General features: G+C 39.3%; 1 protein-coding gene across 2 annotated transcripts in view; it reads left to right on the top strand.

Moving 5' to 3' along the window:
- Positions 1-13,016, top strand: part of SMS (spermine synthase) — a 43,302-nt gene extending 30,286 nt beyond the window's left edge. For both annotated transcript variants that reach the window (XM_030943748.1, XM_030943757.1), the window contains exons 10-11: positions 8,881-8,996; positions 10,296-13,016. In XM_030943748.1, the coding sequence (XP_030799608.1) occupies positions 8,881-8,996; positions 10,296-10,338 (159 nt within the window). In that variant the 3' untranslated portion in view covers positions 10,339-13,016. The remainder of the gene's footprint in view (positions 1-8,880; positions 8,997-10,295) is intronic.
- The last annotated feature ends 298 nt before the right edge of the window (positions 13,017-13,314 follow it).

Here is a 13,314-nt window from a genome sequence, read left to right as displayed (position 1 = left end):
ATGGGAAAGAAACAATATTAAAATTGATGTGGCTTAAAATTGAACTTAGGGCTAATGGGTAGCCAGTGCAAGGGCTGGAGTATAGAAGCAGTGTTCTCTAGCAATTTAGTCTTCCTGAAGATGTTGAAAAAAGGACAGTTAATACTGGGGCAGACAGCTATCAGAGCTTTTGATACGTCTGTTGATAGACAACTCGGCCCGTTTGATGGTCCTTGTAGCCACTTCCTAGTTAGGCTTTAAAAAGCAAAATAGTCCTCTGTAAAAATGGAGTATCCCTCTCTATTGAGTTTATATGGCCAGGTTTTGGTAGTGGACGGGAGTGGGAAGGCCTCCCTATGTCCAACAGAGGCACTGCCAGCTGCCTCCAGGGTGGACCTGCTCCTGGCCAAGGCTGAGCCCAACAGTGACTGTGGTAGGGCCTCTGGGATAAGATTTTTGAAGGGCCAAAAGTTGCTGCACAGCAGCCTGGGACAGAAGTGAGAACATGGGAGAGAAAGAGCTCTGCAGACTCCAAGGTCACTGACGGAGGGGCAGGAGATGCTTCAGGTGCCAGTGCAGAGATTCCCCTGCAGCCCATGATGAAGACCATGGTGTAGCAAGCTGTGCTCCTGCAGCCCATGAGGCTCCACAGGGGAGCAGAGATCCACCTGCAGCCCCTGGAGGGCTCCATGGTGGAGCTTGTGGATACCTGAGGGAGGCTGTGACCCTCTGGGAAGCCCACACTAGAGCAGGCTTCCTGGAAGAACCTGTGACCCTGCAGGGGAGCCTGCTGGAGCAATTAATGAAAAACTGCAGCCCATGGAAGGGCTTGTGTTGGAGGAATTCATGGAGGACTGTCTCCTGTAGGGAGAGACCCCACACTGGAGCAGAGCAGAGTGTGAGGGGGAAGGAGCAGCAGAAGTAACATGGGATGAACTGAGCACAATCCCCATTCTCCATCCTCCATCAGTGCAGTGAGGAGGAAGTAGAGAATTTGTGAATAAAGTTCGCCCTTGGGAGAAAAGAGGTAGGGGAAGGTATTGTTAAAATTTGGGTTTATTTCTTATTATCCCACTCTGATTTGATGAGGAAATTGAGTTTATTACCCAAGTTGAATCTGTTTGTCCATGACAGTAACTGGTGTGTGCTCTCTCCCCAGCCGTATCTCAGCCCTTGAGCCTTTTGCTGTATTTTCTCTCCTCTGTCCAGCTGAGCAGGGAAATGCCAGGGTGATTTTTGTGGGCACCTGGTACCCAGACAGGGTCAGCTCTCCACACCCTTAGACAACTCAACAGTCTGGCCATAGGATGAACAGATTATTGGTGCTTAAAATAAAATTAGTTGTCTATAACTTTGTTTAAATTACTTAAATTTAAATTTAATTGAGCTAACTGAAGCTGGCTACTTGGAGGATTGGTTTAACTATAGACAGAAGGTCAAACATGACCGCTGCCAAATTTGGCAGCTTAGTCACACACTGGGAACTCATAAATGATTTTGAATGTTCTATTGTGTTTGCTATTAAATGCCAGTGGTTTTATCTCTGTGGAATTGGGAATTCAAGTTACTTTTGGTCTAGCTATCTACTTCCAGGATGCTTATGTTACATAGCAGGCCTTGCTGTAGAAATCATGTGCCTTTTAAGGCAGGTGTGTTTTTAAAATGCAGGACTGTGTGCCCCCCCAGCCCCTTCTTTGCATTTTAGTTCTCTAAAACAAAAAATACTAAATTTCATCAAGGAAAGGGACTGAGGGAGTGTCCACTTACTTGTCAGAGTATCATCTTTGCTATGGTGAGGAAATGTCTCATAGGAAAAATGCAGCAAAAGGATTGTTGTCCTGGTGACCACTAGCCAGCAATTACAGTTGTCCCTTCTGCCTTGACATTGTTATACTAACATTGAAAATTTGTGTCCTTTGTAGTTTGCAGTCTGTCCCCTTGCACCCTGAACAGAATCATGTGCATCTAGTTAGGATGTCATTTATTTCAATGCCAAAGAAATGCTTTATCTAAAAGTGGAATTGTGCTCACAGAATGTCATCCTTTCCCATAATGTATTGCTGTCTGTCTAAATGCCACAGCTGGGAAAAATAAAGGGAAGTGCTCATCACCTCTTCATTGAGCTCTGCACAAGTTTTAGAAAATTTCACGTGATCTGCACGTGAATTGTCAACAAGCAGGGTTTAGTGCTGTCTAACTCCAGATGGATGTAATTTATCTGAGATTATAAAAAGAATGATTTCTGGCATGCTGCTCTTAACAAACCTGGTGGTTTCTCTCGGGATTCCTTCCGTGGTGATCCTCGAAGCAGTCTCCAAAGGCTGCTGCAGGGTGTCCTGTCACCACTAGATGGAGGCAGGTAACCAGTATTGCCTGGCACTTCATGAACATTTATAGAGATTCTGCCTGTGGAAGGTTTTTCAGACTATTTATTTGTATTCCTAGGGGATGCAAGAACTTATGTGGCAAATTTTAAGATGCAGGAGGGACTTCTTCCTTTTTTTCAGCTCTGAAAAGATACAAAAGGGCAGTTAATGGATGTCATTCTCTGCTGCTTTAAGTTTGTGTCTGAGTATGTTTGGGGAAAAATGCCTCTATTTTCTCTGTGCAAATAGTAATCACAGCTTAGAACAAAAACTTGTATGAGTAGCAGCCATGCTTTACACGCCCTTGCTTTTCTAGCTGCATCATCCATATTGAGTGTTGCAGCCTACACAGGATCTGCACAGAGAGACTTTAGGGCCCTTAGCCTGCAGAACTCGCAAACCTGTCTGTAGGTTTAAGACATGAAGCTTGTTTGTAAAAACTTACTGTTAAACATAATCCCACCACTCTGAGGTTCAGTGTGGTATGCTCCTATTTCCATTCTTCTTCTTCTCAAGCTGGTGCTTTGAAGTGTTTAATGATGTGATTGATATGATAGGAGGCCATGTCTTTGGGGTGCTTGGTGTTACAAGAAGAGACAGAGGCCAGGCTCCCAGTCATCACAGTGGAGAGAAATAGGAATTGATCAGGTTGTAAGACCTTGCCTTATCCTGAGGTCCACTTTCATCTCTAATATACCTTCCTGGCAACTTGTTTTCAGACACTTTAAGTGTTTTTACAGTATTGGACTCTCTAAAAGTATGATTTTTATATGGCCCAAGTGACTCCTTTCAAGTGAGTATATATACTTGTAGGTATTAGCATGACATGTGGCTTTTGTTTTTCTGAGCCATCACTTGTGCATTCACAGTCTCATGTGAGGATTGTCCCAAGAGCTGTGAAACCTTGCTCTGTCAGATGCAGGGACTGGTTGTAAGGTTATCCTTCAGTGTCAGTGGATTATGTGTAGCTAAGAAAATGCCTTTTTCTGTGCTAAGTTTTTGTTCTGTTGATCTAATCTTTTGAGGTTGAGAAGGCTATCATTTTCAGCCTGTTTATGTAGTAGAACCTTTAAAAATACCTCTGAACAGGAATTTGTGACTTCCTGGCTGGGGTCACTCAGCCCAGGCAGGATAGAAACTCAGACCACTCGCAGGTTCCAGTAAACAGCACTGACCCACTGAAGGGATCATGTGTCTCCCACACCAACATGTGGCCCTTCACTAAGCTGTGTCTTCCTGGCCACTCTCTCATACAGCCCTCTAAATGTCCAGACAATCATCATGTTGTTCCATAGTTAGATTCCTTTTTTTGGCTGCTGTGTGGGCTTTCTAATTAGCATTTCCATTGAGGGAACAAGATTCTCCATGACTGAGCCATGAAAGGAGGCTGGAAGAATGGCTATATGTCCCTGTGTGAGCCTCTGTGATTTCTTGGTAGTTTGAGAGACTTTAAGGAACAGACATTTTCATTTCCTTACGTTGCTGAGAGTTTAGCCAGTGGAGGTACTTACAGTTGGATTTGCCTCCATTATTTCCTTAACAACCCTCCCTGTCCCCCAAAACCTAAGCCTAGCTTTGGTGCTAGGTGTTTCGTGCTCTCTGTCATACTGCTTATTAGTCACTCTGAAGTGAGGAAGGATAAAACCCAACCATGGTCACATCCAATTCTGGCACATCATTATAAATAAAAAGAGAAACCCATGCTGAACATAAAAATTAAACTTCTCTGGCATACAGTCACAGACAAAGGTGGCCCATGACAATCGCATATGGAGTAAGACATGTAAGAAATGGGCAATTATGGAAAAGGGACCCTTTCACCTCCTTTCAACTCACTAGTTTACTTTCTGAGGATTGAAGGAAGCATGGTGGCCTAAGTTCAACATGTAACCAGTTGATGGACACATCCACTTTATAGATGGGCAGAGTTAAATGGAATTTACAGGGTTAATTTAAACAATTTTTTTTGCTACTTACTTTAAGGAATATTTTTTGTCTGTCCAGAACTGTGTTTGTTATTTAAATTTGTTGTGCATTGTCCTGTAGAAACCTAAAAACTAAACCCATGGAACTACAGGATTTATGCCTTGTGAGAGCCCAGAAAAATGCATACTGGAAGACAGGCATGAGCTGTTGAAGTGAGTGCAAGCACTGAGCAGACTCAGGATGCAAAGGCTGTGAAACAGTTCAGGAGCTGTCTAAGGAAGGTCTTGGAGATTAAGATTTGTTAATCTCAAAGTTAAAACTGTCTCAAGTATTTTGTGTCAGAATGATGCATTTTAAGGGTAAAAAAAATTAATAATTCTCCTTGTTCTTACCTTCCTAGTTCTTACCAAATTGTTCGACATGGAACAGAGATTAAGTGAGAGGGGCTGGGGAGAGGAATTTGGTAAAGGCTTTTGTATATATTGAAAAATTGGCTGAACCCTGTGGGGAAAATAAAAGGAAGTGATTTTGCTTTTGAAAACGTGTAATTGGTGAGTCATCTGCTTTAAACCTTGTTAAACAGCATTCAGTATTAGCTATTGTTTGAGTTATATGGTTCTGTTCAGAACAAACAATGCATTGTTCTACTACATAACTCTTCATTAGGCAGTGGGAGTTATAGTGAACACTGTGTTGCATTCTGGGCTTAGTTCCCTGTGGCATTTTGGTGATACTGGAACATCTAAGTGTGATTGACATTGTTACTAACACTGTAGTCTTGGTTAATAAAGCTGGTCATCTTTTAAAGAAAGGTGTTCATAATACTGATTTTTTTTTCAATATGTGTATTGAAATAAGCCTTAAGTTTTGTAGATTTGATTTTTGGAGTGCTTAACTTTGTGTTGAGTAAAGCCAGATAGTTAAAAAAAAAAAAACAAAACTATGCAGAACTACAAAATCCTGTAGTGTTTGTCCAGAATAAAAAGGTTGATAAAAGAGCCAGGTGAGTTGTCTGAACCTTTAGGCAAGATCTTTATTTGGAGATTGGAGAGTTGTGGGTTTGAAAAGTAAAAATTATTTCTTGGCATGTTCATTGTTCCTGTAATTTGTTTTCCATGGTGTCTGCAGTGATTTGTGTCTTGCTGGAGAAGGAAGAAATGATGAAATACCGAAGGACAGTCTGGGAAACTGTATACTCTTCTATCATTGTGTATCCTGTTGCACTTCCTACGTAATAGTGGTGTGCTCTGTAAATTACCTAGCAGTGCTCCTATTTGTGACTCAAATTACACACACAGGTTGTTTTTTAGTTTTCTTCTGCATTCAGTCTGATGTTGAAACAAAATGATATGTTTGGTGAAGGGCAGCTGAACCAAAAAGCCCCACCACAATCCCCTGGATAATAACAGGTTACTAAACAAGTGCTGCAGCAGTCTGTTCATTGTGCTCAGTTTGTGTTAGTCTTCTACTTTTGACAAGTCTCATTTCGTTTCCGATACCCAAACATTTGGGCTTAGAAACCCAAATTTTTATTAGAAAATTTCTATATACAGCAAGTCATTTTCCTTTACCAAATAAACAAATACTGGTTTCTTTGTGCAATAAGACCAAAATTATAATCAAACATGTTTTATGCGAGTTCTTTTGAAGGAATGCTTTCCCAAATATGATTTTTAAAAGATTAGAGAGTGATAGAATAGAGTGGAGTCATAGGATTTCGTGGTGTGGAAGGGCCCCACAACAATCATCCAAGTCCAACTCCTGGCCCTGTACAGGACAACCCCAAGAATCACATCATGTGCCTGAGACCATTGTCAAGATGCTGTGTTAAGATTTTTTTTAAGTTGAGGTTTTCTTTTCTACTTGTGAAGACTTGAGCACAATCAAAAAAAAAAAATTGAGCAGGATGCAAAAAATTCAGAGGAAGATGCGTGGAATGAATTCTCTTTTCACTTCCTCTGGAAATAGAAATGTTTTAAATACACTGTGAAAAAATCCTACCAGTAAGAAGTAGGAAAAATAGTATAAATCCCAAAGTCAGAATGTACATTTTACACTTTGGTTCTAGTTATCATGTGATGTTGTTACATGGAAAAATCAATGTAAATGGAGCTGTTTAGAAATACTGATTTCAAATGTCACCTCTGATTGTTTTAGCCTCTGCCTGTTGTATGCTTTATAGAGCACAGATAGTACTTGTTCAAATGCATCTTAGTTCCTTGCTTTGTGAAAATTAATTTTCAGCTGCATCTGTGTGCATGTAGTAAATTTAAGGCCATTTAAAAATATCTGGGAGCACGAAAAATAAGCTGCACAATAAAACAAGTCTTTCATAAAGCCTCTGCTCCTGGACTTAAAAGTTTAGCAGTGACTTAGCAGAGCAACACAATGTGTGAAACATAAGCAGTCAGACACTTGGGAAGCATTGAGTAAGTCCTTGGCTCCTGGGGTCCTCGTTTCAGGTTAGAGGTCCTAAAATACTGAATAAGATGTGAATGTAAGGGAACTGATTTTTGATTAGATCTAGTGTTTTCTAATTGAGCCATCTGCATTCTTTCACAGTCAGGAGCAGGTTACACATGTTAGTGAATGGTGGGAACGAATGAGATACTGCATTCAATGGGCAGTTAAAAAAACCCCAAAATTATGTGTACTTGTGTGTACACACAAACACTTCCCCAAGTCATTTGGAGCAGCAGGAAGATCCTATCATCCTGTTAATGGAGGCTGTTGCTTTAGACTCCTTTTTTTTCTAACACAACTTCTGTGCCTTGCTTTTTTTGCTATCATTTTGTGGAGCTTTGGCTCTTGTGCTGGATCTTTAGGAACTGTGTGTATTTGTTAACATAAAAATTTCCCTTTTGTTCTCCTTTTTGTTTCCTTTGGCAAACGTTCCTCCACTAGAAGTGGCAAAATGTGTGGGAAAGCTGAGGATTTTATATTGAGAAAAGCTCTGGAAAATGGTAGTTAATGCTTCTGTATCTACTGATCAGAAATCAGAAGAGGAAAGCAGGGTTGGTGCTAGATCATAGTAAAAGACATTTACACTACATGCTAGTAAACCCAACCACTAGGAGAAGATGGGGACACACATCTCCTGAAGATCATCCTGCCCCACATGTGGCCAGACTGGCACATACTGTGTGGGCAGGAGAGATTCATATCATCATATAACCTGCTGTTGATGTGCAGTGTTACAGCATGGTTGGTTTATCATGTTTGGGGCCTGGGTTTATCATGTTTGGGTTGAGCTGAAGATTCTTCAGGAAAGTGGCAGAAGTAGAAGACCACAATTCAATTCATTTAGCTGTCAGTGTGCCACGGGCCTTTTAACAATATCTCTGCCTTGACCGCAATCACAGAATATATTTTCTCTGTGCTGTGCCACAGCAGCAGTACACTTCTTCTTGATGAGTCTTCATTCAGTGCCTCATACCTGGAAAAAATCAGCCTGAGTGATTTGTAGACAATGCAGTGGTGACTGTATTGAACTTCACTTGGTTTCGAATTCGTGTCCAAATAGCTTGTATTTGCACACTCTTCCTAAGACCGTTGAATTTAAGGTTGTAAAATGTTGGCTTGTCTACTTGGTTATGTAGTCAAGAAACTTGACAGAGTTTTTTGATTGAACTTACACAATTGACTTTTCTTGCTTTGGGTAGTTGGTGTTTGTTCAGTCTGGTGTTCTGGTGAGCTCACTGTAACCACTAAGTCTTCAAATGTGTTATGGATATGGAAAATTCAGACTTCTAATTAGAGCTTTCTCCACATGGGCACCCCAGGTATACATTGCAGTAACTTCTCCTTCTTATTAATACTTAGCCTGGGACAAGATAGTGCTTGCAAATAGGAGTTGCTTGGGGGAGAGTTGGGTGGGGTTTTTTGTTTTAATTTTTGGGTGGGGGTGTTTGGTTTTTTTGGGGGTTTTTGGGCTTGGGGTTTGCTTTTTTTTTAAATTCCTCACTCAATCCTTGATGTATTTGTATTCCAAGAATGAGATATTGTTTCACCCCTAAGACAAAAAAGTATTGTAGGAAAATCTTCTTTTTCAGAAGCATGACATGTGGAAACTCAAGACAATGTAACCGCAGCTAGAGAACTTCTATATAATTTGATGTATTTTGTCATATTGCTTTGTGGAAGAATCTGTTCAAAATTAATAGGCTATAGTTTTTTAAAAAGTGCATTTAAACACTGTAAGATCTAGGCAATGTTAAAAAACTGAGAAAAATCTGGATGTTGTAATACTGTTTACTAATAAGTTAAAGCAATTATAAAGAAAATGGTTATGGAATAGATGTAAAGTAGGTAAACAACACATGGTGGTCTGTTTTAACTGGAAGCCCTCATACAATGATTGCTTCTGCTAATGAGAATATAGATAATCCCCCTCATACTTACCCTTTCTTGAAAGGATCCAAATTGTTGTTTGCTGTAGGCAGAATGAAGACAAGCTGTTCAGTGTTTGCACTGTAAATATTAAATATTAAGAACAGCATGTATCTGGTTCTGAAATATGTGGGAGCCTTGCAGTAATGTCAAAATGTATATGTTCATCTGAAATTCTGCTTATTTGCTTGATTGTGACTGGGATTTTTTTTTTCTTTAGGGAAACTGTATCAATCTGACTGATGCCTTGACTCTGTATGAAGAACAGCTTAGCAGGCTTTATTGTCCTGTGGAGTTTTCAAAAGAAACTGTGTGTGTTCCCTCCTACATGGAATTGTATCCTTAAAGACTGAAGAAGTCTGGAGAGTGTGTATTAATAAATCATCAAGCATAGATTGTTTGGAGGTAATGAACTCAAGCAAAAAGGCAGTTCTGGTTTAAATACTTAATTTTTTTTTCATAGTAAATGAACTATTGCAGTTTTATTTTGAGGATAATTGTAGGAATTGTTTTCTAAAAGTGCTGTAAATTCACAGCTGGTAAAATGATCAGCACCTTTCATAAAATAGGCTGTGTTTTTGTTAATGTTTGAGTGGTGTATGTGATGTAGGATAAACTGTGTGATAAAGGTAATACTGCCTGGCAGTTCTGACAAGGCTGTATCTTCTTATTTTCTTTTCTTCTTTTAGTAAAATAAGAAACTAACTTCATACAGATTAGCATGGTCCAGATCTTTAGATATTATCTGATAGAGCTATTGTTGAACATACAGTTCAGACTTTACTTTTAAGGCTGGGGAATGGAGAAAAGTGATTCCCAACAATAATTACTAGTAAGTGTTACTGGAAAAAAATATTCCAAGTAGAGGGTTATGCATATTCTCAACTACATCCCATTCCTAAAAATAATCTTTCAGAATTTATTCAATTTGTGGGTGGTAAGGAAGTTATGTAAGGAGCCTAGAAGTTTAAACTTCAAGTCCTTAGTGTGAGAGGGGCATTTTGATCTGCTGTAAGGTCATTCTGCCATCTCCATTTGCCTTGAGTGTTTGCTGCTTTTGTGGGATCTCCCTGGAAATGTTTTTGCACAGTGAAGCCTGCTGTGGCTGTCTCTCTTGACAGGAAACATCTTTTCACAATCTTCTTATTCATAATACATTAAGCACGTGATACTGCCACAGCCTTTCTTGTGTTGTGTGTGTTCATTCCCCTCCCTCCTGTGTCCCTAAGCCTGGTAGTGCTCACTGCTGCAGCCCCCATACTGACCCCAGCCAGCTCCTCCTACTTCTCATTATTATCAGCTCTTTGGGAAATGCAGATTTGACCTTGCATTTTCAAGACAAAAGAATGTGAAGGATATCAAGATACTTGCCCTTAAAGCTTAGAGCTTCAAAGAAACAGGTTATTTTTGCTGTTATGGCTGCCAGGCCGTAATGGAACATGTATGTGTTTTGAAGAGTAGGCATCTTTGATCTGCTGAGTCAAGAAGAGAACCCAGGTAGATATCACTTTTGAGTGTTTTTCCTACCCTTTATGAGCTACCAGAAGTTTTCAGAATTTAAATATAAGTAAAAAGAACTGCATTTTAACTGTGTGCAAGTGTTGCCTTTTTTCCTTAACTGCTTATTTCCTCCAGATGGGTATTCTACACGATTTGGAAGAAACAGACTGACATCTGAACATCAAGATTATTTGAGATGATCCTAAATGTACATGCTGCATGGAGCATATAGGCCTGCCACATGCTGCATATTGGCATCTTGAACCTTTAAATTATATGCTGTAGATGATCCTGAAACTTAGTCATGCTATTGATTGTGAATTCTTTAAATGTTTTTTTATTATTATTTTAATTTAAAAGCAAATGGAAAATGTATATTTTGACGAGCTAGGGTGTTATTTTTGAAAGTCAACTTAGATGAATAAGCAGCAAAACTATATAGCTGCTGACTGCACTGAACCTTTAGAATGTGATCCTTTTTATTTTTTTGTAGATCTTCACAAACTGGTTGATTAAAAAAGACATCTTTAGCATTTCATCCCTGAAGGGTGGTCCATGGAGTTTTTGTTGTTTATGTTTTTCCAACATTTTTCATTCATGGTGCTTTTTAAAAATGGGAGAGGGTTTTGTGTGGTTTTGGTTTTTTTAAATGAACACTGCAGTGCTTCCATATAGAGAAAGGCATAACTAAAAAGAAAAAAAATCTTGTGAGAGAATACCCCAAGTCCTTTGTTGCAAAGGGAAGAAAGCCAGTCTTAAATTTTTATTTACCCTAGCAATTCATCATTGCTGTAATCTCCGCTGCAGAAGAATCTTTGGCCTTTTACCTCCTGGATTTTTTTAGTTGCTGCCATATTGATTATTTGGATTCTGATAGGGATTTGACAGTAGCTTTGTACTGAAGCATGAAGATCAAGGCTGGGTTTTCATTCCACCATGGTGCAAGAAATTGAGTGTAGTGAGGTTCATGTGGGCATATCCTCTCCCCAGCCTTATGGGAAGCACTAGATTTTTTAAGTAAAAGTTGGCTTAGGGGATGAAGAAATGTGGATGTGATATGATCTATCTTTGTGCACGTGTACTGAATGTTTTGAGGTGTGTGTGTGCTTCAGTAGGATCAGTGATGGCTGTATTGCCACAGATGGCCCATATTGTGTGAGGCTCTTGCTCAGTTAGATTCACTTGCAGTGTAAAAATCAGTAGAAGCTGGGGTGCCTTGTAGTTCTGTTCTGGAAGAAAATGCATTTTTCTTCAGCATTTTCTCATGCTGTAAGAAGTTATGTTTTTGTAAGAGTTTGCTATGTAGCAACTAAAATATTTGTGCTTAAAAATCCCACTTGAAAGGAGGTAGGAAGGATATGACCAATATGTGCATTTTTTACTTTTCCAAGGTAGAATAAAAAGTGCACTATTTCTCTAAACACTCTAATCCTGAGCAATGATGTTTCATTCAACACCCATATCAACATTTTCTTAGTTTTATTGGGAGTTGATTTGCCCCACCAATATACTGTTAATGAAAATAAACTATACAAAAGCTGTCCTTTATGTTTCTAAACCATACATAAAGAAAAATTTTATTGCATGCCACATATATAAACTTTTCATAGACTCTGAGTAGCCTATGCAGAATTCCAGAGTGATGCTCAAAAATGTGCCAAAATTTGCTTTTTCTTTGGCCTATAATTGGTCTAAATGTTTTCAGTTTAGATAGCCAATAGAAGTATTTTTCAGTCTTACTATTTTAAATTATCTCAGTTAATTCTCTAATACAAGGCACAGTTCTTCCCTGGCCTACAGCTTGTGAATCACTGAATACTCCCAAAGAACAGAGCTTCCCTCTAAATAGAATAACATTTCCTGTATTTCCCTGAGTGTTCTATGTCTGTTGTAGGCATCCCAGAAAATACTTTGATATTATTACCTGTAATCTAATAGAGACTCCTCATTTATGATCCAGGACTGCAGTCAGTTTGTCTAGCTGCAGATGGATGCAGATACCCTGTAAGCAGGTGTGTCCATAACTTTGCAAGCATGAATATTTCCATTGGTTCTTAGAGTGGATTACTCACGTAGATGAAATGAAACCCACAGGGACAGAGCTCAGAGCATCTGTGTTCCTGGGTGAGCTTGGCAGATGCAGAAGTAAGTCACAACAGGTGGGGATGGTTTGGTTTTTAGCAAGGAAACTTGTGAGCTAGAAGATGACTTAATCTGCTTGTTGTACCAGGGCTTGTGCTTCCCTTTGGTATCGCTGCACAGGGAGTTGCTGGGTGTGCAGGGATGTTCTGGAAGGATTCCCAGAGTGGCCAGGGGACCTGAATTGCATATTAATAGCTGAGAGGCAGCAGTGCTTGCAAACTTTTCAACTAATAGGGTATGAAGAGAGTTGGAAGAATTTTTTTTTTTCTTTAACTTTTTTAATGTAGTGTTTCACAGTGATAGATGCAGTATAAAGCAATTCAGCAAACACTGAACATTATATTTTTTTAAGTTGCTGAATTGATTCTGAGCAAATATATATACACATTGTTAGTCTTTATTTATTTGTTGCTGTAGTATAGATTTTTTTAAAAGAAAAACAAGTCTGTGTTAGTATTTTCAAATGCAAACTGCTATAGCTGATCAGTTTTCCATGTTTAAGGCCCGTTGGGAAATGGCTGTGAGTGCTGCACTATGTATGCAAACAGTTCCTGAGACATGGTTAACATTAGAGGTTTCTTATTCTTTGCACTAAATGCTGCTTCCACCTAGAAGTTACTGACTGATAGTAGTTTGTGCAAGGAGAAGACTGCTGCCATTGTATCTACTGCATCAGTGCAGTGCACGTGTTACAATAAAGGTACGCTGTCATTACTTGTGTGTTTGAATTGTTAAATCCATTGTGGATTCAGTGTTCAAATGATTCAGAATTGATGGGTATGATGCTTACCATTGTACCTCTTTTTTCTTTGTTGCATCAAGGTACTTTTTGGTCCTTTTATTGAGTATCTTTTCTGTCTCAGATTTATAAATTGTTGTTTTCCATATAATAAATGCTCAGGTAAGATACTCTGTAGTATGGAACAGCACACTGATATTTGTAATAGGGGGATCACTTGAGGCTTCAGTGATACTTGCTTAGAAAGAAGAAGAGTTAATTTTCTGTACAGCA

The sequence above is a fragment of the Camarhynchus parvulus genome, chromosome 1 (assembly GCF_901933205.1).
Source record: "Camarhynchus parvulus chromosome 1, STF_HiC, whole genome shotgun sequence".
NCBI classification, from domain to species: domain Eukaryota; kingdom Metazoa; phylum Chordata; class Aves; order Passeriformes; family Thraupidae; genus Camarhynchus; species Camarhynchus parvulus.
This window is presented reverse-complemented; position numbering and strand designations above follow the sequence as displayed.